This window comes from Erythrolamprus reginae, chromosome 2 (assembly GCF_031021105.1).
Source record: "Erythrolamprus reginae isolate rEryReg1 chromosome 2, rEryReg1.hap1, whole genome shotgun sequence".
In the NCBI taxonomy this organism is placed as follows: Eukaryota; Metazoa; Chordata; class Lepidosauria; order Squamata; family Dipsadidae; genus Erythrolamprus; species Erythrolamprus reginae.
Genome location: NC_091951.1, coordinates 24,637,339 through 24,661,798, shown reverse-complemented (window position 1 = coordinate 24,661,798; position 24,460 = coordinate 24,637,339). Strand labels below are relative to the sequence as shown.

General features: G+C 41.1%; 2 protein-coding genes across 3 annotated transcripts in view; both read right to left on the bottom strand.

The window, feature by feature from the left end:
• The window catches only part of LOC139160023 (zinc finger and SCAN domain-containing protein 2-like), a 58,152-nt gene that overhangs the window by 22,963 nt on the left and 10,729 nt on the right, over window positions 1-24,460 (bottom strand). The window contains exon 1 of one of the 2 annotated variants that reach the window (XM_070737532.1): window positions 546-682. The exons of the other annotated variant lie outside the window; for it this stretch is intronic. The gene's annotated coding sequence lies outside the window, so the exon portion shown is untranslated. Of the gene's footprint in view, window positions 1-545; window positions 683-24,460 lie in introns of those variants that run through there. 2 annotated transcript variants of the gene reach the window in all.
• Window positions 1,562-22,934, bottom strand: LOC139160044 (zinc finger protein 850-like). The gene is made up of 3 exons (XM_070737572.1): window positions 22,867-22,934; window positions 18,735-20,875; window positions 1,562-4,015 (listed from the first exon to the last, which is right to left on the bottom strand). The coding sequence occupies exons 2-3, from the start codon at window positions 20,018-20,020 to the stop codon at window positions 2,818-2,820; spliced, it is 2,484 nt and encodes an 827-aa protein (XP_070593673.1). The 5' UTR covers window positions 20,021-20,875; window positions 22,867-22,934; the 3' UTR covers window positions 1,562-2,817.

The window sequence follows — 24,460 nt, the reverse complement described above, 5'->3', positions numbered from 1 at the left end:
GGTCAGCTATTCTGGACTTAATACTTATTAAGAGAAAAGAAATGAAAGAGCAAAAAATATATTTGGGGGTCTGAGGCTAAAGTATACAAGATGGTTGTAGGAATTGGTTACATCTATATATAGAAGGAGGAGGGGTGAAATGCCATCAGTCTTTCACTATTTGAAAGGCTGCCACAAAGAAGAGGGGCTCAACCTCTTCTCCAGAGCATCTAAAGGGAGAACAAGAAACAATGGGTGGAAGCGAATCAAGGAGAGAAGCAACCTAGAAACAAGGAGACATTTTCTGATTGTGAGAACAATTAACCGGTTTTCCTGCAGAAGTTGTGGCTGCTCCATCACTGGAGGCTTTCAGGAAGAGACTGGGCAGCCATGTGCCTGAAATGCATAAGGTCTCCTGCTGGAAAAGGGGGCTGGACTGGATGACCTCAAAGATCCCTTCCAACTGTTCTTCCGCAATTCTAGTTGCTTCTCTGCTTCTACGCCGTGGAGGGAACCAAACAGCCTGAGTTGCTCCGGGATTCTTCTCCGACCTGCCCTCAACTCACCTTCCAGCTGATGCTTCGATCCTTGGAAGAGGCGAGAGCGCCTCTCTGCACCACACTCTCCGCTCGGCTTCCTTTCCGGAAGAGGAAGTTTCTCTCCTTCCATCCTTTCTAGCAATACAGTACTCGATGGTTTTAACTCCTTTAATTAAGATCAACCAGAAAGGCCGATACTGTACTGTTGACTTTCCAGTCACAGATGCTGCCTATCTGATAGTGGGGCGAAAAAACTCGCTTGTCCCTTCTCTCGGGATGGCATTTGGCAGATCGCCTCACCGATTACCTACTATCAAGTCATTTTTAGACTCCAAGCAACCTCTCTTTGCAGCTGAACCAAGTGAAATAATAAAATGTGTAAATGTCTTTGTTGTTCTTCTCTGCCCTTTTTCTAAAGTCCGAGCTCCATTGTGCCTACCGTCCCTGTCTTATTGTCCTTTTGTCCAAATTTACCTGAACCTACTTTGCTTTTGCTTACGTTCATACCAATACCTGCTCTCTTGTACATACATACATACATGCATACATGCATACATGCATACTAACTAACTAACTAACTAACTAACTAAATAAATAAATAAATAAAAATGTATGCCAGTTATATCACACTGCTAGCTCATATGTGATTGTTTCTAGGTCTCTCTCACTGTTACTGCTCTTGAACAAGGTACAACCTCTTGTATTGATGTGCATTTAGCTTTCCTTGCCTAAGTGGAAGACCTTTTTAATTTTTTAATTTTTATTTGTCAAGTATATATGACATTACAAATTAAATTATGAACAGATTGTGAATGCATGAAATGTATAAACATGGTTGCGCATACATGACATAGCTGACATAACTAACTAACTAACTAACTGGAGGGGCATGACTTAATGTTAGGTTGGCACGCTTTTGTATGGTATTCATTCATTTATTTATTTTGTCCAATACACAATGAGAGTTTTAGTGGGTGTATATATATATATATATATATATACACACACACACACACACACACACACACACACACACACATAGTAAAATACATGATGAAGGTTATAGAGGAGATACTCATAGTAAAATATATCTATGAAAGAATGAATGAAAGAAAGAAAAATGAAAGTGATGCTATTTGTGCTGTGGTCTATTATCAGGAAGCTGGGTCAGAAGAGGCACTCATAATTTGGAAGACAAGAGGTTTTTGAGGCTTTTTCAACCTGTCTTTGAGGCTTTTTTTCAGCCCATTTTTGAGCATTTCCAAAAAAGCCTCAAAAAGGGGGGGGGGCTTGAAAATGGGCTGAAAAAAGCTGTGGAAAAAAAACACACAAAAAAATGGGACCAAAAAAGGGCTGGGAGGTAGGGAGGATTTTGGCAATATTCAGTCTATAAGATGCACAGACATTTTCCCACCCTTTTGGGAGATTAAAAAAAAGTATATCTTACAGTCTGAAAAAAATCGGTAATATACAGGTGAAACACGAAAAAATAGACCATCGTGCAGAAGTTCATTTATTTCAGTAATGCAACTTAAAAGATTAAATTTATTAAAAGATTAAATTTACTGGCAAGGCAAGACAGTTCAAGCCATGATTTGTCATAATTGTGATAATAATAATAATAATAATAATAATAATAATAATAATAATAATAATAATAATAATAAAAATTGTATGCCGCCCCTCTCCGAAGATTATTATGGGGTACAGCTCATGAAAACCCCAAATCCTCCATCTCAGAAAATTAGAATATTACATGTGATCAATAAAACAAGGAATGTGCATAGAACAATATAGGACCTCTGAAAACTATAAACATGCATATGTGCTCAGTACATGGTTTGGGTCCCTTTTACAGCAACTATGCCTAAATATGATGTGGCACAGAAGGTATCAGCTTGTGGCACTGCTGAGGTGTTATGGAAAACCAGGATGGTTCAATAGCAACCTTCAGCTCTTCTGCATTTTTCGGTCTCCTGTCTCTCTTCTTTCTCTTGGCAATTGAACCAGGTTTTGGTGCTTTGTGAGACGGTGCCATGTCCTGTTGGAAAACTGAAGTCAGCATCTTCATAAAGCTCATCCGCGGAAGGAAACATGAAGTGCTCCAAAATCTCCAGGTAGATGGCTGTGTTCACCCTGGACTTAATGAAGCACAGTGGACAAAATACAGCAGATGACATGGTTCCCCAAATCAATAGACTGTGGAAACTTCAAATTGGACTTTCAAGCATCGCGCTCTGCATTCCTCCTCCATAATCTGGCTCCCTGGTTTCCAAATGAGATGCAAAACTTTCCAAAGTCATTCAAAGGATTTCTCTCTTGTGTGAATCTTCTGATGTCTTATCAGGGTGGAATAGTCAATGAAACTTTTTCCACAATCAGGACATTCAAAGGGTTTCACTCCTGTGTGAGTCCTCTGGTGCCTCGCCAGACAGGAACTGTGACTGAAACTTTTTCCACAATCAGGACATTCAAAGGGTTTCTCTCCTGTGTGAGTCCTCTGATGTATCAGTAGAGTGGAATTGTGACTGAAACTTTTCCCACAAACAGGACACTCAAAGGGTTTCTCTCCTGTGTGAGTCCTCTGATGTCTTACCATGGAGGAATTGTGACTGAAACGTTTTCCACAAACAGGACATTCAAAGGATTTCTCTCCTGTGTGAGTCCTCTGATGTAGCAGTAGGGTGGAATTCTGCCTGAAACCTTTTCCACAATCAGGACATTCAAAGGGTTTCTTTCTTGTGTGAGTCCTCTGATGTATCAGTAGGGTGGGATTGTGACGGAAACTTTTTCCACAATCAGGACATTCAAAGGGTTTCTCTCCTGTGTGAGTCCTCTGATGTATCAGAAGAGTAGAATTTTGACTGAAACTTTTTCCACAAACAGGACATTCAAAGGGTTTCTTTCCTGTGTGAGTCATCTGATGTCTTACCATGGAAGAATTGTGACTGAAACATTTTCCACAATCAGGACATTCAAAGGGTTTCTCTCCTGTGTGATTCCTCTGATGTATCAATAAGGTGGAATTCTGCCTGAAACGTTTTCCACAATCAGGACATTCAAAAGCTTCCTCTCCTGGGTGAATAATCTGGTGTCTCACCAAGTGGGAATTCTGACTGAAAGTTTTCCCACAATCTGGACATTCAAAGGGTTTCTCTCCTGTGTGAGTCCTCTGATGTACCTGTAGAGTGGCATTGTGACTGAAACGTTTTCCACAATCAGGACATTCAAAGGGTTTCTCTCCTGTGTGAGTCCTCTGATGTAACAGTAGATTGGAATTTTGACTGAAACTTTTTCCACAAACAGGACATTCAAAGGGTTTCTCTCCTGTGTGAGTCCTCTGATGTAACAGTAGAGTGGAATTGTCAATGAAACTTTTTCCACAAACAGGACATTCAAAGGGTTTCTCTCCTGTGTGTTTCCTCAGGTGTACCACCAAGTGGGAATTCTGAATGAAAGTTTTCCCACAATCAGGACATTCAAAGGGTCTCTCTCCTGTGTGGGTCCTCAGGTGTATCACCAACTGGGAATTGTAACTGAAACTTTTCCCACAAACCACACACTCATTTTCTCCTGTATGTGTTCTCTGAAGTACGTAATTCATTTTCTGCAATCAGAACAATCATATGATTTATTTTTTGTGTACATCCTCCAGTGTATCATGAGGTCAGAATTCAGACCAAAACCTTTCTCACAATCAGGAAATTCAAAGCATTTCTGCCTGGTGTGAGTCCTCTGATGTATCACCAAGTTGTCATGCTCAGTTTATAGTGAGATGTTGTAGGGCTCCTCTGCTATGTGAGTAGTCCTTCCATGAACCACAATGGAGCTGTTCCGAGTAAAGCTTTGGCCACATTAGTAGTGGTTCTCTCCAATGTGGATCATTTCGTGCATACTCAGTTGTGATTTAAAATGTGAGTTAGCTGACAAGCGTTCAAATATAAATCACATGACCATGGGAAAGCTGCAATAGTCATAAGTATGAAAAATGGTCCTAGGTCAGATGTTTTCTGTGTTGCTGTAACTCCAAACAGTTACTTAATGAACTGTTGTAAGTTGAGGGTTACTTGTAATGTATCCTTGTGTTCTGCATACTCTACTCTTTTCAGTTTGAAATCTCTTCCTGATCATCTGCTGGGAAAGAAGGAGAATTTTGGAGTTTTCTGAACAAAATGAAAAGTATTTTATTTTCTGGCTTGATGTGCTTTCCTTTTTAACGTTGCTTATAACTCTCAGTTGTCTGGAGTGCTCTTATTGCCATCTTCTTTGTCTATACGATTCAAACAAAAAATAACTTTAATTGTTTATAAAATGATCTATCTATCTATCTATCTATCTATCTATCTATCTATCTATCTATCTATCTATCTATCTATCTATCTATCTATCTATCTATCTATTGGATTTGTATGCCGCCCCTCTCCGTAGACTCGGGGCGGCTAACAACAGTTATAAAAAACAGCATGTAACAATCAAATATTAAAACAACTAAAAAACCCTTATTATAAAACCAAACATACATACAAACATACCATGCATAAATTGTAAGGCCTAGGGGGAAGGAATATCTCAGTCCCCCCATGCCTGACGACAGAGGTGGGTTTTAAGGAACTTACGAAAGGCGAGGAGGGTGGGGGCAATTCTAATCTCTGGGGGGAGTTGGTTCCAGAGGGTCGGGGCCGACACAGAGAAGGCTCTTCCCCTGGGTCCCGCCAAATGACATTGTTTAGTTGACGGGACCCGGAGAAGGCCCACTCTGTAGGACCTAACTGGTCGCTGGGATTCGTGCAGCAGAAGGCGGTCCCAGAGATAATCTGGTCCGGTGCCAGAAAATGTCAAAATAGAAAAAGTATATACATCATGTGTCCCTTTTTTCAAAGCCTCCATTGATGGAGCACCCAAAACCTCTAAGAGAAGCTACCTGTGGGACTGCCTTCTGCCGCATGAATCCCAGCAACCGGTCATGTCCCACAGAATCAGCCTTCCCCAGGTTCTGTCAACTAGACAATGTCATTTGGCAGGCCCTAGGGGGATAGTATTCTCTTTGGGGGGCCCAGCCCTCTGGAATCAGCACCCCCGGAAATTCCTACTGCCACTACCGTCCTCGCCTTCCATAAGAATCTTAAGACTCATCTATGCCACCGGACTTGGGGCCATTAGATTTTTGTCCCCTGGCCAATGAATGTGTTGAGCAAATGTTGAGAGAATGGAATGACTGTTTTTTAATAGATTTGTGTGTGTGTGTGTGTGTTAGACTTTTAAATTTAATTAATTGGATTTAAGATATTGTATATTATTTATTATATGTTATAAGCTGCTCCGAGTCCTCGGAGAGGGGCGGCATAAAAGTCCAATTAATAAATAAATAAAACAAACATTCCATTGGTTGATTGCTGTAATCATTAGGAATCTTCTCTTTAGTTCTAGGTCTTTAGTTCTCTTTGGTTAGTTCCCATCATTACTAAACGACAAATATATCCATAAATATCAATACCTTTCATTTTTCTCATTTATTGAATAAATTTAACCTTTTTCAATTCGTGCTTAGAAGTTGAATAATTGTATTGATGATATTGAATGAAGAGAACAGAAAAATAGACAATAGTTCCTCATTCCCTTCCCCCCAATCAATCACTTATCTACTATCTATTTTCAAATTCTGAATACACAAAAAGATGGTGTCATCCTTCTTCCAGTCCCAGATTATTTGAAATGAATAATCAGCTCTTCCTTGTTACAAAGCTTCTAAGCACTTCCAGAAAAATCGAGGAATGAAAGGTCAAGCTGTTTCTTATCGATGGAAGAAAATATATGTAGCCCAAAGTTGAACTGTGGATACTTCAATTTATTTATTTATTATTATTTATTCATTAGATTTGTATGCCGCCCGTCCCCGTAGACTCGGGGCGGCTCACAGCAACAATAAAACAATGTACAACAAATCTAATAATTTAAAAAAAAACACTAAAAACCCCACTATTAAAAGCAAACATACACACAAACATACCATGCATAAACTGTATAGGCCCGTGGGAGATGTCTCAATTCCCCCATGCCTGACGGCAGAGGTGGGTTTTAAGGAGTTTTCAAAAGGCAAGGAGGGTGGGGGCAGTTCTAATCTCCGGGGGGAGATGGTTCCAGAGGGCTGGGGCCGCCACAGAGAAGGCTCTTCCCCTGGGTCCTGCCAAACGACATTGTTTAGTCGACGGGACCCAGAGAAGGCCAACTCTGTGGGACCTAACCGGTCGCTGGGATTCATGCGGCAGAAGGCGGTCCCGGATATATTCTGGTCCGATGCCATGAAGGACTTTATAGAACATAACCAACACTTTGAATTGTGACCGGAAACTGATCGGCAACCAATGCAGACTGCGGAGTGTTGGTGTAACATGGGCATACCTAGGGACATTCGCTTACAGAGGTTTCACTACCAGACTAGGTAACCTCTAGGCAGTTTTCCTCTCAGAGCAGAGAGAGTAGGGCAACGATCTGCCGGCTGCCTCTAATTTTCAGTTTACTCACAAGTAAACTTACTCATGAGTAAACTGCAGATTAGAAGCAACTGGCAGATCGGTGACTTACTTCATGGCACCAGACCAGGGTATCTACGAGACCGCCTTCTGTCGCACGAATCCCAGCGACCGGTTAGGTCCCACAGGGTTGGTCTCCTCCGGGTCCTGTCAACTAAACAATGTCGCTTGGCGGGACCCAGAAGAAGAGCCTTCTCTGTGGCGGCTCCGACCCTCTGGAATCAGCTCCCTCCAGAGATTAGAACTGCACCCACCCTCCTTGCCTTTCGTAAACTCCTTAAAACCCACCTCTGTCGTCAGGCGTGGGGGAACTGAACATCTCCCCCTGCCTTTGTAGTTTTTTATGTATGATATGACTGTATGTATGTTTTTAATATATTGGGGTTTCTTGTTTTTTAGACTTTTTAAATGTATTATTGTTATTTTAGACTAACTATTAGATTTGTTATTATATATTGTTTTTATCATTGCTGTAAGCCGCCCTGAGTCTACGGAGAGGGGCGGCATACAAATCTAATAAATAATAATAATAATAATTACTTGCTCTGCTCTGAGAGGGAAACTGCCTCTTCCTTTCTGACTTCTGTTAGGAGAGAGGAGAAAGAAGCAAAGCTGGCGCCAAATGCTCTGTCCTACACATTGGGAAGAAAAATCTGAACTCCAAATACGAACTGATTAATCAAATTATCACAGATAATCCCCACTCGGTTAAAGACCTCGGTATACTAATAACTAAAGACTTAAGTGCCAAAGCCCACTGCAACAACATAATCAAGAAGGCTTCAAGAGTTGTAAACCTAACCCTACGTAGCTTCTGCTCTGGCAATCTCACACTACTTACCAGAGCTTACAAAACTTTTGCTAGACCCATCCTCGAATACAGCTCATCTGTTTGGAACCCATATCGCATCTCAGACATTAACACCCTTGAAAATGTCCAAAGATACTTCACCAGAAGAGCCCTTCACTCCTCCACTCGAAACAGAATACCCTATGAGACTTTCAATCCTGGGCCTAGAAAGTTTAGAACTAAGACGCCTTAAACAAGATCTAAGTATTGCCCACAATATCATATGCTGCAACGTCCTGCCTGTCGGCGACTACTTCAGCTTCAACCACAACAACACAAGAGCACACAACAGATTTAAACTTAATATTAACCGCTCCAAACTTGACTGCAAAAAATATGACTTCAGTAACCGAGTTGTCGAAGTGTGGAACTCATTACCGGACTCCATAGTGTCATCCCCCAACCCCCAACACTTTACCCTTAGATTATCTGCGGTTGACCTATCCAGATTCATAAGAGGTCAGTAAGGGGTGAGTACAAGTGCACTAGAGTGCCTTCCGTCCCCTGTCCTATTGCTCTCCTATATCTCCTATACCTTTCTTCTATTCCTATATTTCTTCTTCTATTCTTTCATTGATATGTTCTATTACTTTATCTTCTTTTCTATTATTTCTTAGATATATTTTTACTATGAGTATCTCCTCTATAACCTTCATCATGTATTTTATTATGTATATATAGATATATACCCACTAAAACCCTCATTGTGTATTGGACAAAATAAATAAAATAAATAAATGGTTTTCCAGGCTCCCTTTGCCTGGTTCTCTTCATAGCACTGCCACATACGCACTCACATACAAAAGGACGTCTCCTTTGAGAAGTCTTAGGAGCCAAGCCTTTTTCTTTTCCCCTTCCTGCCTCCGCCAGGGCTTTGTGGCGCGAAGATGGGAGTCTCCACTTCCTGAGGTTTTTGAATGTACACAGCGCATGATAAAGAAAGATTAAAGGGAAGCAGGGTGGAGGTGGGGTGGGACAGATATACATATTGCAATGGGGCCCAATTTCGGGGTGGCAGATGGGTGGGAGGGTTGCGAGACACATATATTACTGGAGACTGGCAGGTGTCATACAGGAAAAAACCCAGTGGTACAAATCCAGCTTCTGAAAGTGTGCAGAAGAAAATCCCCCCCACCCCCAGCTTGTGCGTGTGCCCAGAAATTTTAAAAAATGGTGGTGCCTATGGTTGCACAGAGAGAGTCGGTTTAGGGGACATGGCCAGTTGGCCATCACTGCCGATTCATGTGGTCTTGATACTATCCCTCTGGTGCTGCAGACTAGGTAATTACAGCGCACTGCTAGCTCGTATTGAAGAGACATAGCTACATGAATCAATCTAACCTTTGCTAATTGTTTCTGTTAAGAATTGCTTGTGCTATTTTGCTATAGTTAGGAATTAATTCTGTAACCTCCGCCTGTTAAGAATTGTATACTTTGCTGTCCGTTTTCTCCCTTCTGTTATGCGCTTCAAAGCTAGGCACATCCAGGGGTGACATGCTCCTGGCTAGCGCCGGTTTGGGCATACTGGTAGCAATGGCTGCCAGGGTTTAGAGAACCAGTAATGATGGATGGATGGCCTTGCCCCCAATCCAATCCCCCAGTTGCTGCTTGATCCCCCTGCCCCGTCCAGTCTCTGCTCTACAGCTTGCCTGCTTGAAGCACTGCACCCCTGATCTGCCTGCCAGCTAAGCCAGTGAAGTCGCTGTCTACCTAGCTGCCCCCACCCACCCACCCCCATCCCAGGCTGCCTTCCCTACTCCATTCCCTACTTCCAGGGGAAGAGCCTTCTTTGTGGCGGCCCCGACCCTCTGGAATCAGCTCCCCCCCACGGAGATTAGGATTGCCCCCACCCTCCTTGTCCTTGTCTTTCACAAACTCCTTAAAACCCACCTCTGCCGTCAGGCATGGGGGAATTGAGACATCTCCCCTAGGCCTATATAGTTTTATGCATGGTATGCTGGTGCTGTATGTTCTTTTAAATAATGGGTTTTTAGATCCCTCCCAACTGTTCTTCCGCAATTCTAGCTGCTTCTCTGCTTCCACGCCGTGGAGGGAACCAAACAGCCTGAGTTGCTCCCGGATTCTCCTCCGACCTGCCCTCAACTCACCTTCCAGCTGATGCTTCGATCCTTGGAAGAGGCCAGAGCGCCTTTCTGCACCACACTCTCCGCGCTCGGGTTCCTTTCCGGAAGATGGAAGTTTCTATCCTTCCATCCTTTCTAGCAATACAATACTCGATGGTTTTAACTCCTTCAAGATCAACCAGAGAGGCCGTTACTGTATGGTTGACTTTTATTTTATTTGTTTGTTTGTTTTGTCCAATACACAATAATACACAATGAGGGTTATAGGGGATATAATCAGGTAGAATGTATTAAAGGGGGAATAGAGGAGAAAATAAAGGAGTAAAATATAACTATGAGAGAATAGCAGAAAAAGATAAAGGCATAGAAGATATAGGAGATATAGGAGAGACAATAGGACAGGGGATGGTAGGCACTCTGGTGCACTTATGCCTATCTGATGGGTGTGTGTGCAAAAAACAGGCTTGTCCCTTCTCTAGGGATGGCATTTGCCGGATTGCTTCACCGATTACATGCTATCAAGTCATTTTCAGACTCCTTTCAGTATTGCCCAAAAGATCATATGCCGCAACATCCTGCCTGTCAACGACTACTTCAGCTTCAACCGCAATAACACAAGAGCACCCAACAGGTTCAAAGTTAATATCAACCGCTCCAAACTTGACTGTAAAAAATATGACTTTAGCAATCGAGTTGTCGAAGCGTGGAACTCATTACCGGACTCCATGGTGTCAACCCTCAACTCCAACATTTTTCCCTTAGACTATCCACGATTGACCTTACCAGGTTCCTTAGAGGTCAGTAAGGGGCGAGCATAAGTGCACTAGGGTGCCTTCCGTCCCCTGTCCAATTGTCTCTCCTATATTTTATATATCTTTTCTCCCATTCATATATCCTTTCCTCTACTCTTCATTGATGCATTCTATTCTCATATCTTTTCTTCTATCCTTCCCGATATTTACTACTACATGTTTTTATTCTCTTTAACTTTCAATTTGTATTGGACAAAATAAATAAATAAATAAAATAAATATCTTTGCAGTTGTGCCAAATGGAATTAAATGTTTAAATGTCTTTGTTGTTCTTCTCTGCCCTTTCTCTAAAGTCTGGGCACCATTGTGCCTACCATTCCTGTCTTATGGTCCTATTGTCCAAATTTGCCTCTACCTACTTTGCTTTTGCTTATGTTCATACCAATAATAATAATAATAATAATAATAATAATAATAATAATAATACAGTAATAATAATAATAATAATAATAATAATAATAATAATAATCTATTAGATTTGTATGCTGCCCCTCTCTGAAGACTTGGGGCGGCATACAAATGGGGCTACCTTTGAAAAGTGTTCGGAAACTTCAGATTGTGCAGAATGCGGCCACAAGAGCTATCGTGGGGCTTCCCAGATTCGCCCACGTTTCTACAACACTCCATGGCCTGCACTGGCTGCCGATCAGTTTCTGGTCACAATTCAAAGTGTTGGTAATGACCTTTAAAGCCCTACATGGCATTGGACCAGAATACCTCTGGAACCGCCTTCTACCGTACGAATCCCAGCGGCCGATAAGATCCCACAGAGTTGGCCTTCTCCAGGTCCCATCGACCAAACAATGTCGTTTGGTGGGCCCCAGGGGAAGAGCCATCTCTGTGTCGGCCCTGGCCCTCTGGAATCAACTCCCCCAGGAGATTAGAACTGCTCCCACCCTCCTTGTCTTTCGTAAATTACTCAAGACCCACCTATATCACCAGGCACAGGGGAATTGAGACACCTCCCCCAGGCTTTTATATTTTATGTTGGTATGTATGTGTTGTATGGTTTTAATAGCTCTGAGGTTTTATATATCTTTTTCTTTTAATATTAGATTTGTTCACTGTTATATTGTTTTTTATTATTGTTGTGAGCCACCCCGAGTCTTCGGAGAGGGGCGGCATACAAATCTAATAAATTATTATTATTATTATTATTATTATTATTATTAAATCTAATAAATCTAATAAATATGTTACCTTGTACATGTTTAAATAAATACATATATACATACATAATAAATAAATAAAAATAAATAAATGTATTCTTCCTCTTTTCTGTGTCCGTCCTTCAAATACTGAAAGACTGCTATCATATCACCCCAGTCCTTCTCTCTGTTACCCAATTCCTACAATCCTTCATTGTATGTTTTACCCTCCACTTGCTTAAATGTCTTTGGTCTTCTTCTCTGTGGTCTTTCTACAGACCAAATATCTTTTTTATATCCTGGTGACCAAAAGGAGATGCAGTATCCAAAGTGTAGTCTTACCTGTTATATCAGACAAGGAAGAGGCTGAACACTTTAGCTGATGTTTCTAGGTTTATTAGATTAACCTGTAGCATATATCACACACTTGAGCCGTACACCCAGGTGAGGAGCAAACTGACAGCTCTTTAAGTATGAAGTCTTGTGGGTTAGTTTCTAAATGTTTTGTTACCAGGCTGTAACATCTTCAGTGGAGTTTAGGGAATCTATTCAATGACTCCTAGGGAATTGGGGGACTTTGGGCTTTGATAGACAAAATTGGGCTTTGATAGACAAATTTTTAAAAAAAGATTCATCCAATTGGCTTGACCCAAAGTGGCTGTCCCAATCCTTCTGGAAAAAAGATGGGTCCCTTTGTTTGTGGGTAGACTATATAGGGCTAAATGGTATCTGTGTTCAAAATGTTTACCTGCTGCCCCTAATGAAGGACATGCTAGCACACCTGGGGAAAGGGAAGATTTTTCATCAAACTGGACTATAAAAAACATATTAGAGTCTGAATTAAAGAAGGTGATGATTGGAAATGAGCATTTAATTGTTCTTGATTGTAGCAGGCTTTTGACCTCACTTTCCCCATGGTCATTAAATGGATCATTAAGTGAGGACTCACCTGTCTGGTAGTGTCTTGTCCATGAACTTTGCTTGGCTGGTTGGGAAGCATGCTAATGGCTAATATATGCTCATGAGACAAATTGATGGTTTAAAAAAATGATTGTTTGCAAAGCTGTTTTCTTTTGTACCATCATAACCTTGAATGGTGACTACAAAAGACAAATGTTACATATATTATACCCAGTAAAAAAAAGGCATGTGTAGTCATTTGCTAGAAGCGTCACAGGGAGAAAATAATTGTTGTACCCAGTTGGTGGATTACCCAGAAGAATGTGAAGAATCGTGCAGGAAAAAAATTCTGTTCTGGGAGGTCCCCTTCCTCTGGGAGTGATGGAGGAGTTGGGGATTATGAGTGTACACAAATGAATCCCTCTGAGCCTGAGCTCTTCCCAAGAAGCTGCCACATGGAGCACAGCCACTTCTTAAAAGTCCCCTCAACACGGGACTCTTTTGGGAAAACGGATTGACAACAGAGGTTTATAATTTTGAGGAAAAGACACAATTGTTGTTTTATTGTTCTTAAACAAGATCTTAAGAAAAAGTTTTATTAGTAAGAATCAGACAAAGATATTTCATCTGGAAGAGATCAGAGAAAATGATAATGATGACATATGGCAAATGACATAAGGCATTCTAGACTTTATAAGTTAAATGCAAAACTACAGCGTTACTGTTTTTCTCTTTTAACTTGGCTGTTTGTTCACCTGTTAACTAATTTGCCTCTCTGTGTAGTAGATAAAAGTCAGATTGGTTGTAAATTGAGGTTAAACCTCATAAATTTTGGGCCTGCTTCGGAAGGGGAGGAAACGGATATTAATCCAATCTATTTATGAATACTCAAAATATGTAAATTTCTTTCTGTCTTCTTGATGCACATTTTCCCTTCTATTTAAAAGTTGTTTATCCTTTTTTTGTTTTTTAATTTTTTTTTTCAGTTTGTGATTTAAATTAATTTTCTAAATAAAACATCCCCCCCCCCCCCCCCAAAAAAAAAGCCACTTTACAAGAAGTAGATTCATGGGGCTTTTTTGCTATTACCTGCATAGTTCCAGTGTCTCAACAACACTATATCGAAGAAAGCACTGCGGTGAAACCGAATTCCCCGCGCTTCACACAGGAACCTGAATCACTGTCGCCTGGGGGATCTGGTTTAATCAGAACCAGGTCAGAACTGCTTTGTAGGAAGCAGGAAGATTGATTGATTGATTGATTGGATTTGTATGCCGCCCCTCTCCGTAGACTCCGGGCGGCTAACAACAGTAATAAAAAACAGCATGTAAATCCAATACTAAAACAACTAAAAACCCTTATTGTAAAACCAAACATACATACAAACAAACATACCATGCATAAATTGTAAAGGCCTAGGGGGAAAGAATATCTCAGTTCCCCCATGCCTGATGGCAGAGGTGGGTGAGGAAGATGGAGATTGTGATCCCGCTATATAGAGCGCTGGTGAGACCACATTTGGAATACTGTGTTCAGTTCTGGAGACCTCACGTACAAAAAGATATTGACAAAATTGAACGGGTCCAAAGACGGGCTACAAGAATGGTAGAAGGTCTTAAGCATAAAACGTATCAGGAAAGACTTCATGAACTCAATCTGTATAGTCTGGAGGACAGAAGGGAAAGGGGGGACATGATCGAAACATTTAAATATGTTAAAGGGTTGAATAAGGTTCTGGAGGGAAGTGTTTTTAATAGGAAAGTGAACACAAGAACAAGGGGACACAATCTGAAGTTAGTTGGGGGAAAGATCAAAAGCAACATGAGAAAATATTACTTTACTGAAAGAGTAGTAGATCCTTGGAACAAACTTCCAGTAGATGTGGTTGGCATATCCACAGTAACTGAATTTAAACATGCCTGGGACAAACATATATCCATCTTAAGATAAAAATACAGGAAATAGTAAAAGGGCAGACTAGATGGACCATGAGGTTGTTTTCTGCCGTCAGTCTTCTATGTTTCTATGTTTGTAGGGACAATGAAGAAGGGGACATTGTCGACAATCTGTTTGGAGTCGGCATACCCTACAGAGTCCATAGTACCTCAACAGTTTAAAGGGGAAAATAAAGTGACCAGAAATGGCTAATGTAGACAAATGGAGACAAAGCCACTTAACAAGAAGCAAGTTCATGGGGCTTTGTTGCTATTCCCTGCACATTTCCAGTGTCTCAACAACACTTTTATATTATGATGATTAAATCTGGACACAGTATTGAGTGTGGTGTCACCAGCACTGTTTAAACTAATTCCCTCTCCCTGTTGTCTTGACATTATTCCTCTATTGACACAGCCTAGGACTGTATTGGCTTTTTTGGCAGCTGTAGCACAATGCTGTTGTCCATTTATTATGCATCCCGGGGACACATGGACTAACCGGAGGCAGCCACCATTTTCAGTGCACTCACAAATCCTTAAAACAGTCTATAATGCTAAGGTAGCAAAACAGAGCACTTTGTCCCAATCCCTGTGACTCAGAAGCAGCCACCATATTGAGACAGAGGCAGCCATGGCAAAATGGCAGCTGCTTCCACGAGTTCACTGCATGGTGCGGGAATGAATCTTGGGCACCGTCAAAATAACAGCTCGTTCCATAAGGCAGTCACGTAGCCCAGAGTTGCATGTCTTGCCCTCTTTCTGCACATGAAGTTCAGATCATCAAAAGGTATGGAGGAGGAGGAGAAGGAAGAGGGGGGACATGATCGAAACATTTAACTATGTCAAAGGGTTAAATAAGGTCCAGGAGGGAAGTGTTTTTAATAGGAAAGTGAACACAAGAACAAGGGGACACAATCTGAAGTTAGTTAGTTAGTTAGTGGTTATTTATTTATGTATGTATGTATGTATGTATGTATGTATGTATGTATGTATGTATGTATGTATGTATGTATGTCTCCCCTCTCCGGAGTTGGGGGAAAGATCAAAAGCAACATGAGAAAATATTATTTTACTGAAAGAGTAGTAGATCCTTGGAACAAACTTCCAGCAGACGTGGTTGGTAAATCCACAGTAACTGAATTTAAACATGCCTGGGATAAACATATATCCATCCTAAGATAAAAATACAGGAAATAGTATATGGGCAGACTAGATGGATCATGAGCTCTTTTTCTGCCGTCAGTCTTCTATGTTTCTATGATGCCTGAGAGGGTGGGATTGCAGGCATCCAGTAGAAGTGGGCACCTTCTGTGGGAGGAAAGGCCTAGGGCGACCTGTCAGGAAGGGAAAGATCAGAGAGGATCCAGATTTTGGGATAGGGAATGCCCAAACTCTGAAGTAGCTACTGTTGTGCTTAACAACTTGCACATTCATTTGATGGCTTCATCAGGAAGAGAAGGGGGTGGGGGTAGGGTTTTTTTAATTTTATTTTTTTATTATTTAGATTTGTATGCCGCCCCTCTCCGCAGACTCGGCAGTTCAGCATGGTAATCTCATTTAACCACCTTTATAACATGTAACCAACATTGCCAGGCCCTATTACAATTGTATCTCAAGGACTACTTATTTGGTGTCTGAAGAATTGTTTTAATCCACCAGTGGCCTGTGCAGCTGGCAACAGAGTTGACAGTGAGGAGGCTGGTGGGGAACCTGGGCCAGGCCTGGAATCTGGATAAGTCTCAGTGCCAGAGGCAGGGCCTCAGCCAGGGCCTCTAGAACCTCCAGAGGCTGACATGAGTGAAGAAGAAGCGGAGGAGCCTCTTCTCAATGCTTTAAATCATCCAATTTGCCTGCAAATCATTCCTGGGCTGTTTGCCAAAGAAAAGCAAGGTTCCTGGGGATTATCTACTGTTATCTGAAAGACTTTTCACCAGATTTCTGTTCCTTTGCTTGGAATATTGCCAACTGTTAATGAGACTAACAGCTGTTCCACAGAAAAGACTGATTTATTTTTTATTTGAACTTAGGACAACTGCTAAGTAAGACAATTAGCAGCTGTTATTATTAAAAGGAGGTTTGTAAGGATGCTGTTTGTGCTATGGTCTTTTGTCAGGAACATGATCAGAAGGGGCACTCATTATTTATTTATTTATTTATTCTTTGTCCAATATACAGTACATATGGAAGAGAGTAGGCATTAAGTAATATATATAAAGATAGAAGGAAAAAGAGGATATATATGATATAAGAAATAAGGAGAGAATATATATGATATTTATTTATTTATTTATTTATTACTTAGATTTGTATGCCGCCCCTCTCCGAAGACTCGGGGAGGCTCACAACACGTGGAAACAAATCATAAATAATCTGACAATTTAAAATATTAAAGATTTAAAAAAGACCCCATATACTAACAGACATACACACAAGCATACCATACATAAATTAGACATGCCCAGGGGAAGATGTTTCAGTTCCCCCATGCCTGACAGCAAAGGTGGGTTTTAAGGAGTTTACGGAAGGCAGGAAGAGTAGGGGCAGTTCTAATCTCCGGGGGGAGTTGGTATATGTATGTATATATATGTAGATAGATAGATATATGTAGAAAGATAGATAGATAGATAGATAGATAGATAGATAGATAGATAGATAGATAGATAGATAGATAGATAGATAGATAAGGTAAGGGAAGACAATTGGACAGGGGACGATAGGCACATCAGTGCACTTATATACGCCCCTTAATCTGGAAGATAAGAGGTTTTTGAATTTTTTCAACCCATTTTTGAAGCCTATTTTGGCCCATTTTGAGGGTTTCCAAAAAAGCCTCAAAAATGGGCCAAAAATCCTTGAAAACGGACTGAAAAAAGCCCTAAAAAAACAAAAAAAAATGGGGATTGCCAAAAAATGGCTGGCGGGTGTGCTGGGCTTTGGTAATATTTCAGTCTGTAAGATATTTTCACCACACTTTGGGAGACTGTGTGTCTTACAGTCTGAAAAATATGGTAATGTACAGGCGAAACTCAAAAAATTAGAATATCGTGCAAAAGCTCATTTATTTCAGTAACGCAACTTAATTGTAAACTACTCAAGACTCACTTATACCGCCAGGCATAAGGGTGTTGAGACACCTTTCCCCCAGACTTTTTAATACTTTGTTTTATGTTTGGTATGAATGTGCTGTTTGGTTTTTTTAAATAATGATAGGGTTTTATATGTTTTTTTAATATTAGATTTGTTCCACTACTATTTTGTTTTTATTACTGTTGTGAGCCACCCCGAGTCTTTGGAGAGGGGCGGCATACAAATGTAATAAATAATAATAATGATAATGATAATAATAATAATAATGATAATAATAATAATAATAATAATAATAATAAAAGGTGAAATGTAATATATGAGAGAGGCTCATTACATGCAAGGCAAGATAGTTCAAGCTGTGATTTGTCATAATTGAGATGATTCTGGTGTACAGCTCATGAAAACCCCAAATCCTCCCTCTCAGAAATTAGAATATTACATGCGATCAATAAAACAAGGAATGTACATAGAACAATATCGGACCTGTGAAAACTAAAAGCATGCATATTACTCAGTACTTGGTTTGGGTCCCTTTTGCAGCAATTATGCCTCAATGTGACCTGGCACAGAAGCTACCAGCTTGTGGCACTGCTGAGATGTTATGGAAGACCAGGATGGTTCAATAGCGGCCTTCAGCTCTTCTGCATTGTTTGGTCTCATATCTCTCATCTTTCTCTTGGCAATGCCCAATAGATTCTCTATAGGGTTCAGGTCAGACAAGCACAGTAATCCCACGATCACTGAACCAGGTTTTGGTGTTTTTGGCAGTGTGGGCAGGTTCCAGTTCCTGCTGGAAAATTGAACTCAGCATCCCCTTAAAGCTCATCTGCGGAAGGAAAAATGAAGTGTTTGAAATGGTTTCTCTCATGTGTGTGTCCTCAGGTGTACCACCAAGTGGGAATTGCAACTGAAACTTTTCCCACAATCAGGACACTCATATGGTTTTTCTCCTGTGTGAGTCCTTTCGTGGATCACCAAGCTTGAATTGAGACTGAAACCTTTCCCACACAGACTACATTGAAATGGTTTCTCTCCTGAGTGTGTCCTCAGGTGTATCACCAAGTGGGAATTTTGAGTGAAAGTTTTTCCACAATCAGAGCATTCAAAGGGTTTCTCTCCTGAGTGTGTCCTCAGGTGTACCACCAAGTGGGAATTGCGACTGAAATTTTTCTCACAGTCAGGACATTCAAAGGGTTTCTCCCCTGTGTGAATCCTCTGGTGGTTCACTAGGCTAGAATTCTCAGTGAAACTTTTCCCACAAACTGGACACTCATACGGTTTTTCTCCTGTGTGAGTCCTCTGGTGGCTCACCAGATGTGAATTGTGATTGAAACTTTTTCCACAAAGACTGCATTCAAAGCGTTTCTCTGCTGTGTGAATCCTCTGGTGTCTCCGCAGGCTGGAATTCTCAGTGAAACGTTTCCCACAATCAGGACATTCAAAGGGCTTCTCCCCAGTGTGAGTCCTCTGGTGGTTCACTAGGCTAGAATTCTCAGTGAAACTTTTCCCACAAACTGGACACTCATACGGTTTTTCTCCTGTGTGAGTCCTCTGGTGGCTCACCAGATGTGAATTGTGATTGAAACTTTTTCCACAAAGACTGCATTCAAAGCGTTTCTCTGCTGTGTGAATACTCTGGTGTGCCACCAAGTGGGAATTGCGACTGAATCTTTTCCCACAGTCAGGACATTCAAAGAATTTCTCTTCTGTGTGAGTCCTCTTATGTCTTAGTAGGCTGGAATTGTAACTGAAACTTTTTCCACAATCAGGACATTCAAAGAGTTTTTCTCCTGTGTGAATACTCTGGTGTGCCACCAACTGGGTATTGCGACTGAAACTTTTCCCACAATTAGGACATTCAAAGGGTTTTTCTCCTGTGTGGGTCCTCCGGTGGATCATCAGGCTGGAATTGAGACTGAAACTTTTCCCACAAAGACTACATTGAAATGGTTTCTCTCCTGTGTGTGTCCTCAGGTGTACCACCAAGTGGGAATTTTGACTGAAAGTTTTCCTACAATCAGGGCATTCAAAGGGTTTCTCTCCTGTGTGTGTCCTCAGGTGTGCCACCAAGTGGGAATTTTGACTGAAACCTTTCCCACAGTCAGGACATTCAAAGAGTTTCTCTTCTGTGTGAGTCCTCTGATGTCTTACCATGTTGGAATTGTGATTTAAACTTTCCCCCCAATCAGGACATTCAAAGGCTTTCTCTCATGAGTGAATCCTGTGGTGTACCACCAACTGGGAATTGTGACTGAAACCTTTCCCACAAACCTGACACTCATACATTTTTTTTTCTCCTGTATGTGTTCTCTGGTGCATCAGAAGTAGGTATTTTGTAGTGAAATGTTTTGTACAATCAGAACAATCATATGACTTTTTTGTGTGTACATCCAATAGTGTATCATGAGGTCAGAGTTCAGACTGAAACATTTCCCACAATCAGAGCATTCAAAGGATTTCTCCCGGGTGTGAGTTCTTAATGTATCGCCAAGTTGCCATTCTCTGTACATAGGGAGAAGTTGTAGGGCTTCTCTCCTATATGGGTCCTTCCATGAACCACAAGGGAGCTGTTCTGAGTAAAGCTGTGGCCACATTAGTATTGGTTCTCTCCAATGTGGATAATTTTGTGCATACTCATTGGTGATTTGAAATGTGAACTAGCTGCCAATTATTCAAATATAAATCACGTGACCATGAGAAAGCTGCCATAGTCATGAAAGTATGAAAAATGGTCATAGGTCAGTTTTTTTCAGTGTTGCTATAACTCTGAAAAGTTACTAAATGAAGTGTTGTAAGTTGAGGATTACCTGTAATGTATCCTTGTGTTCCACATACTCTGCTCTTTTCGGTTTGAAATCTCTTCTTGATCACCTGCTGGGGAAGGAGGAGAATTTTGGAGTTTTCTGAAGACAATAAATAATATTTTGTTTACTGGCTTGATGGGCTTTCCTTTTTAACGTTGCTTGTTATTCTCAGTTGTCTGGAGTGCTCCTATTCCGTCTTCTTTGTCTATACAATTCAAAGCAAAGAGTAACTTTAATTGTTTATAAAATAATAGCAGAGGATGTCAAAAAAAGAAAACTATACACGTTTGTGCAAATGAGTTGATGGGCATGTGATGGTGGATATGGCTTCATGGTCATGTGAATGGACCCTATGAAGAGTCTGGATACGGACCTTTTTATAATCCCCCAAAGGATTAAAGGAAACCAGATTCCATATAGCTCTGAACCCTTAAGGCAAACGAAATACAACTGGTCCTCACTTAATGGCTGGTTGCTTAACAAGTGTTCAAATTTATGACTGACCTCCTCAGAGCTACTTGACCTGTTTTTTAAATTTTGACAGCCATGTGCATGCACACATGCACTCACACACATGACCAGTTAAAATATCCCACACAGTCGTGTGCCTGAGGTTTTCTATGTTTTTTGCCAGTTACCAACAATTTTTTCTGGAAATAGGGGGAAATGGACTTGTTTAACAACCAGTGTTCACTTAATGACCACAAGGTTCACTTAATGACAAAGTGAGCACACAGTGAATAAAGGCTTGTGACAAAAGCAAAAAATAACCCCCCAAAAGCTTCTTCCAATAAGTTAATAACAAAAGGAAGCAATTGGTCCATTGTTGGGTGAAAGTGGCAAAAAGCAACAGGGAGAAAGCAGAGCTAGTTAAATTTGTTTTTTGCATCTACCTTTACACAAAGGGGAAAAAAACCACCCCAAACTATCCAAAACAGCATCACAAAACACAGATTGGGAACACAAGTTAAATTAGGATAAAAAACGGTAAGTGAGCACCTCTCTGTCCTAGACGAGTTCAAATCACCAGGACTGGATGGATTACATCCCAAAGTTGTGAAGGAACTAGTAGACGAGATTTCAAAACCACTGCACTATATCTTTCAAAGATCCTGGAGCACCGGGGAACTCTCCATAGGACTGGAAAAGAGCTGAGGAAGTTCCCATCTTCAAAAAAGGAGACTAATCTTATTACATACTTTGACAAAGTGACAAAATTAGTGAACCAGAGAAATGCTATCAAAGCAATAGGTGGAAACTAAACCATGAGAGAAGAAATTCAGAACTAATGAGAAATTCCCTGACAGTTAGAACAAGTAACCAGTGGAACAACTTGCCTCCAGAAGTTGCGAATGCTCCAATACTGGAAGTTTTAAAGAAGATATTAGTTAACCATTTGTCTGAAGTGGTGTAGGTTTTCCTGCCTAAGCAAGGGGTTGGACCAGAAGACCTCCAATGTCCCCTCCAATTCTATTATTCTATATTCAAAACATGCCCCAAAGTCCTCAGTAGACCCGTTTTAGTTCAAACCTGGTTAATATATGGATTAAGCAATTAATACCGTGCTTGTTGGCTACACATGACAGTAAAATATTCAAAATAACACAGAACAATCCATTATTGACAAAAGTCCATAACAGTACAAGAGAGTTGAAAGGGACTTGAAAATCTTCTAGTAGTTTAATCCCTTGCTTGAGCAGGAGACCATGACAAAGATGACAACTTTATCACTCAAAAGATACAGGATGGAATTAGAGGGTCAGCTATACTGGACTTAATACTTACTAAGAGAGAATAAATGAAAGAGCAACAAATATATTTGTGGGTCTGAGGCTAAAATATACAAAGATGGTTGCAGGAATCGGTTATATCTATATAGAATAGAAGGAGAGTGAAATGCCTCAAAGAGGAGGGGCTCAACCTCTTCACCAGAGCATCTGAAGGCAGAACAGGAAACAATAGGTGGAAATGAGCAAGGGGAGAAGCATGTGGCTGCTCCATCACTGGAGGCTGGACAATCATGTGCCTGAAATGCATAAGGTCTCCTGCTGGAAAAGTGGGTTGGACTGGATGACCTCAAAGATCCCTTCCAACTGTTCTTCCGCAATTCTAGCTGCTTTTCTGCTTCCACGCCGTGGAGGGAACCAAACAGCCGGAGTTGCTCCCGGATTCTCCTCCGACCTGCCCTCAACTCACCTTCCAGCTGATGCTTCGATCCTCGGAAGAGGCGAGAGCGCCTCTCTGCACCACACTCTCCGCTCGGGTTACATTCCGGAAGAGGAAGTTTCTCTCCTTCCATCCTTATGCTACTCGATGGTCTTAGATCAACCAGAGAGGCCGCTACCGCTACTGTACTGTTGACTTTCCAGTCATGGATGCTGCCTATCGGATGCCGGGGGGGGGGGGGCGCAAAAAACTCGCTTGTCCCTTCTCGGGATGGCATTTGCCAGATCGTCTCACCGATTACATGCTATGAAGTCATTTTCAGACTTTTAGCAACCTCTTTTTGCAGCTGAACCAAGTGAAATAATAAAATGTGTAAATGTCTCTTTTGTTCTTTTCTTCCCTTTTTCTAAACTCTGAGCACCATTGTGCCTACCGTCCCTGTCTTATTGTCCTTTTGTCCAAATTTACCTGTACCTATTTTGCTTTTGTTTACGTTCATACCAATACCTGCTACCTTGTATGTACATACATACATACTGTACATACATACATACAAACAAACGTTTCCTCTTTTCTGTGTCTGTTCTTCAAATACTGAGAGACTGCTATCATATCACCCCAGTGCTTCTCTCTGTTACCCAATTCCTACAATCCTTCCCTGTATGTTTTATCTTCCACTTGCTTAAATGTCTTTGTTCTTCCTCTCTGTAGTCTTTCTACAGACCGAACATCTTTTTTCTATCCTGGTGACCAAAATTGGATGCAGTATCCAAAGAGTAGTCTTACCAATACAGTATAATACAGTATTAACACTTCATCTGTTCTTGACAGGATCCCTGTGATGCTGCAAATTAGAGCTGCATTGACTTTTTTGCCAGTTACATCACACTGGTAGCTCATATGTGATTGTTTCTAGGTCCCTCACTGTTCCTGCTCTTGAGCCAGGTAAAACCTCTTCTATTGATGTGCATTTACCTTTTCTTGCCTGTGGAAGACCTTTTTCATTTTTTAAAATTTTTATTTGTCAAGCATATATAAGGTTACAAATAAAACATGGTTGTGAATATATGAAATGTATAAACATGGTTATGAATACATGAGATAGTAACAAATAAAAGGGAACATCAGGATGGGGATGCTAGGCACATTGGTGCGCTTATGCACATCCCTTACAGATCTCTTAGAAATGGGGTGATGTCAGTGGTGAAATTCAAAATTTTTTACTCTCCGTTCTGAGTGTGGCTTCACGGGTGTGGTGTGGCTTCGTGGGCATGGTAGGGAAAGGATACTGCAAACTCTCCATTCCCACCCCACTCTGGGGCCAACCACAGGTGGTATTTGCGGTTCCACAGAGGTCCCACAGAGTTGGCCTTCTCCAGGTCCTGTCGACAAAACAATGTCGTCTGGCGGGACCCAGGGGAAGCGCCTTCTCTGTGGTGGCCCCGGACCTCTGGAATCAGCTCCCCCCAGAGATTAGGACTGCCCCCACCCTCCTTGCCTTTCGCAAACTTCTGAAAACCCACCTATGTCGCCAGGCTTGGGGAAATTGACATACCCTTAGCTGTTCCATTTCATGTATGGTTTGTTTGGATTGTATTGGTTTTATAATGAGTTTTTTATAATT

What these genes read in the sequence shown, in the direction of transcription:
- LOC139160044 (XM_070737572.1), bottom strand. Translation starts at nt 20,020, where the DNA reads ATGGTAAGACATCAGAGGACTCACACAGAAGAGAAACTCTTTGAATGT. An exon ending in GTACACCTGAGGACACACAC is followed by an intron (nt 4,016 to 18,734) that starts ATGAGAGAAACC and finishes GAGGACCCACAC; the next exon opens with AGGAGAGAGACCCTTTGAAT.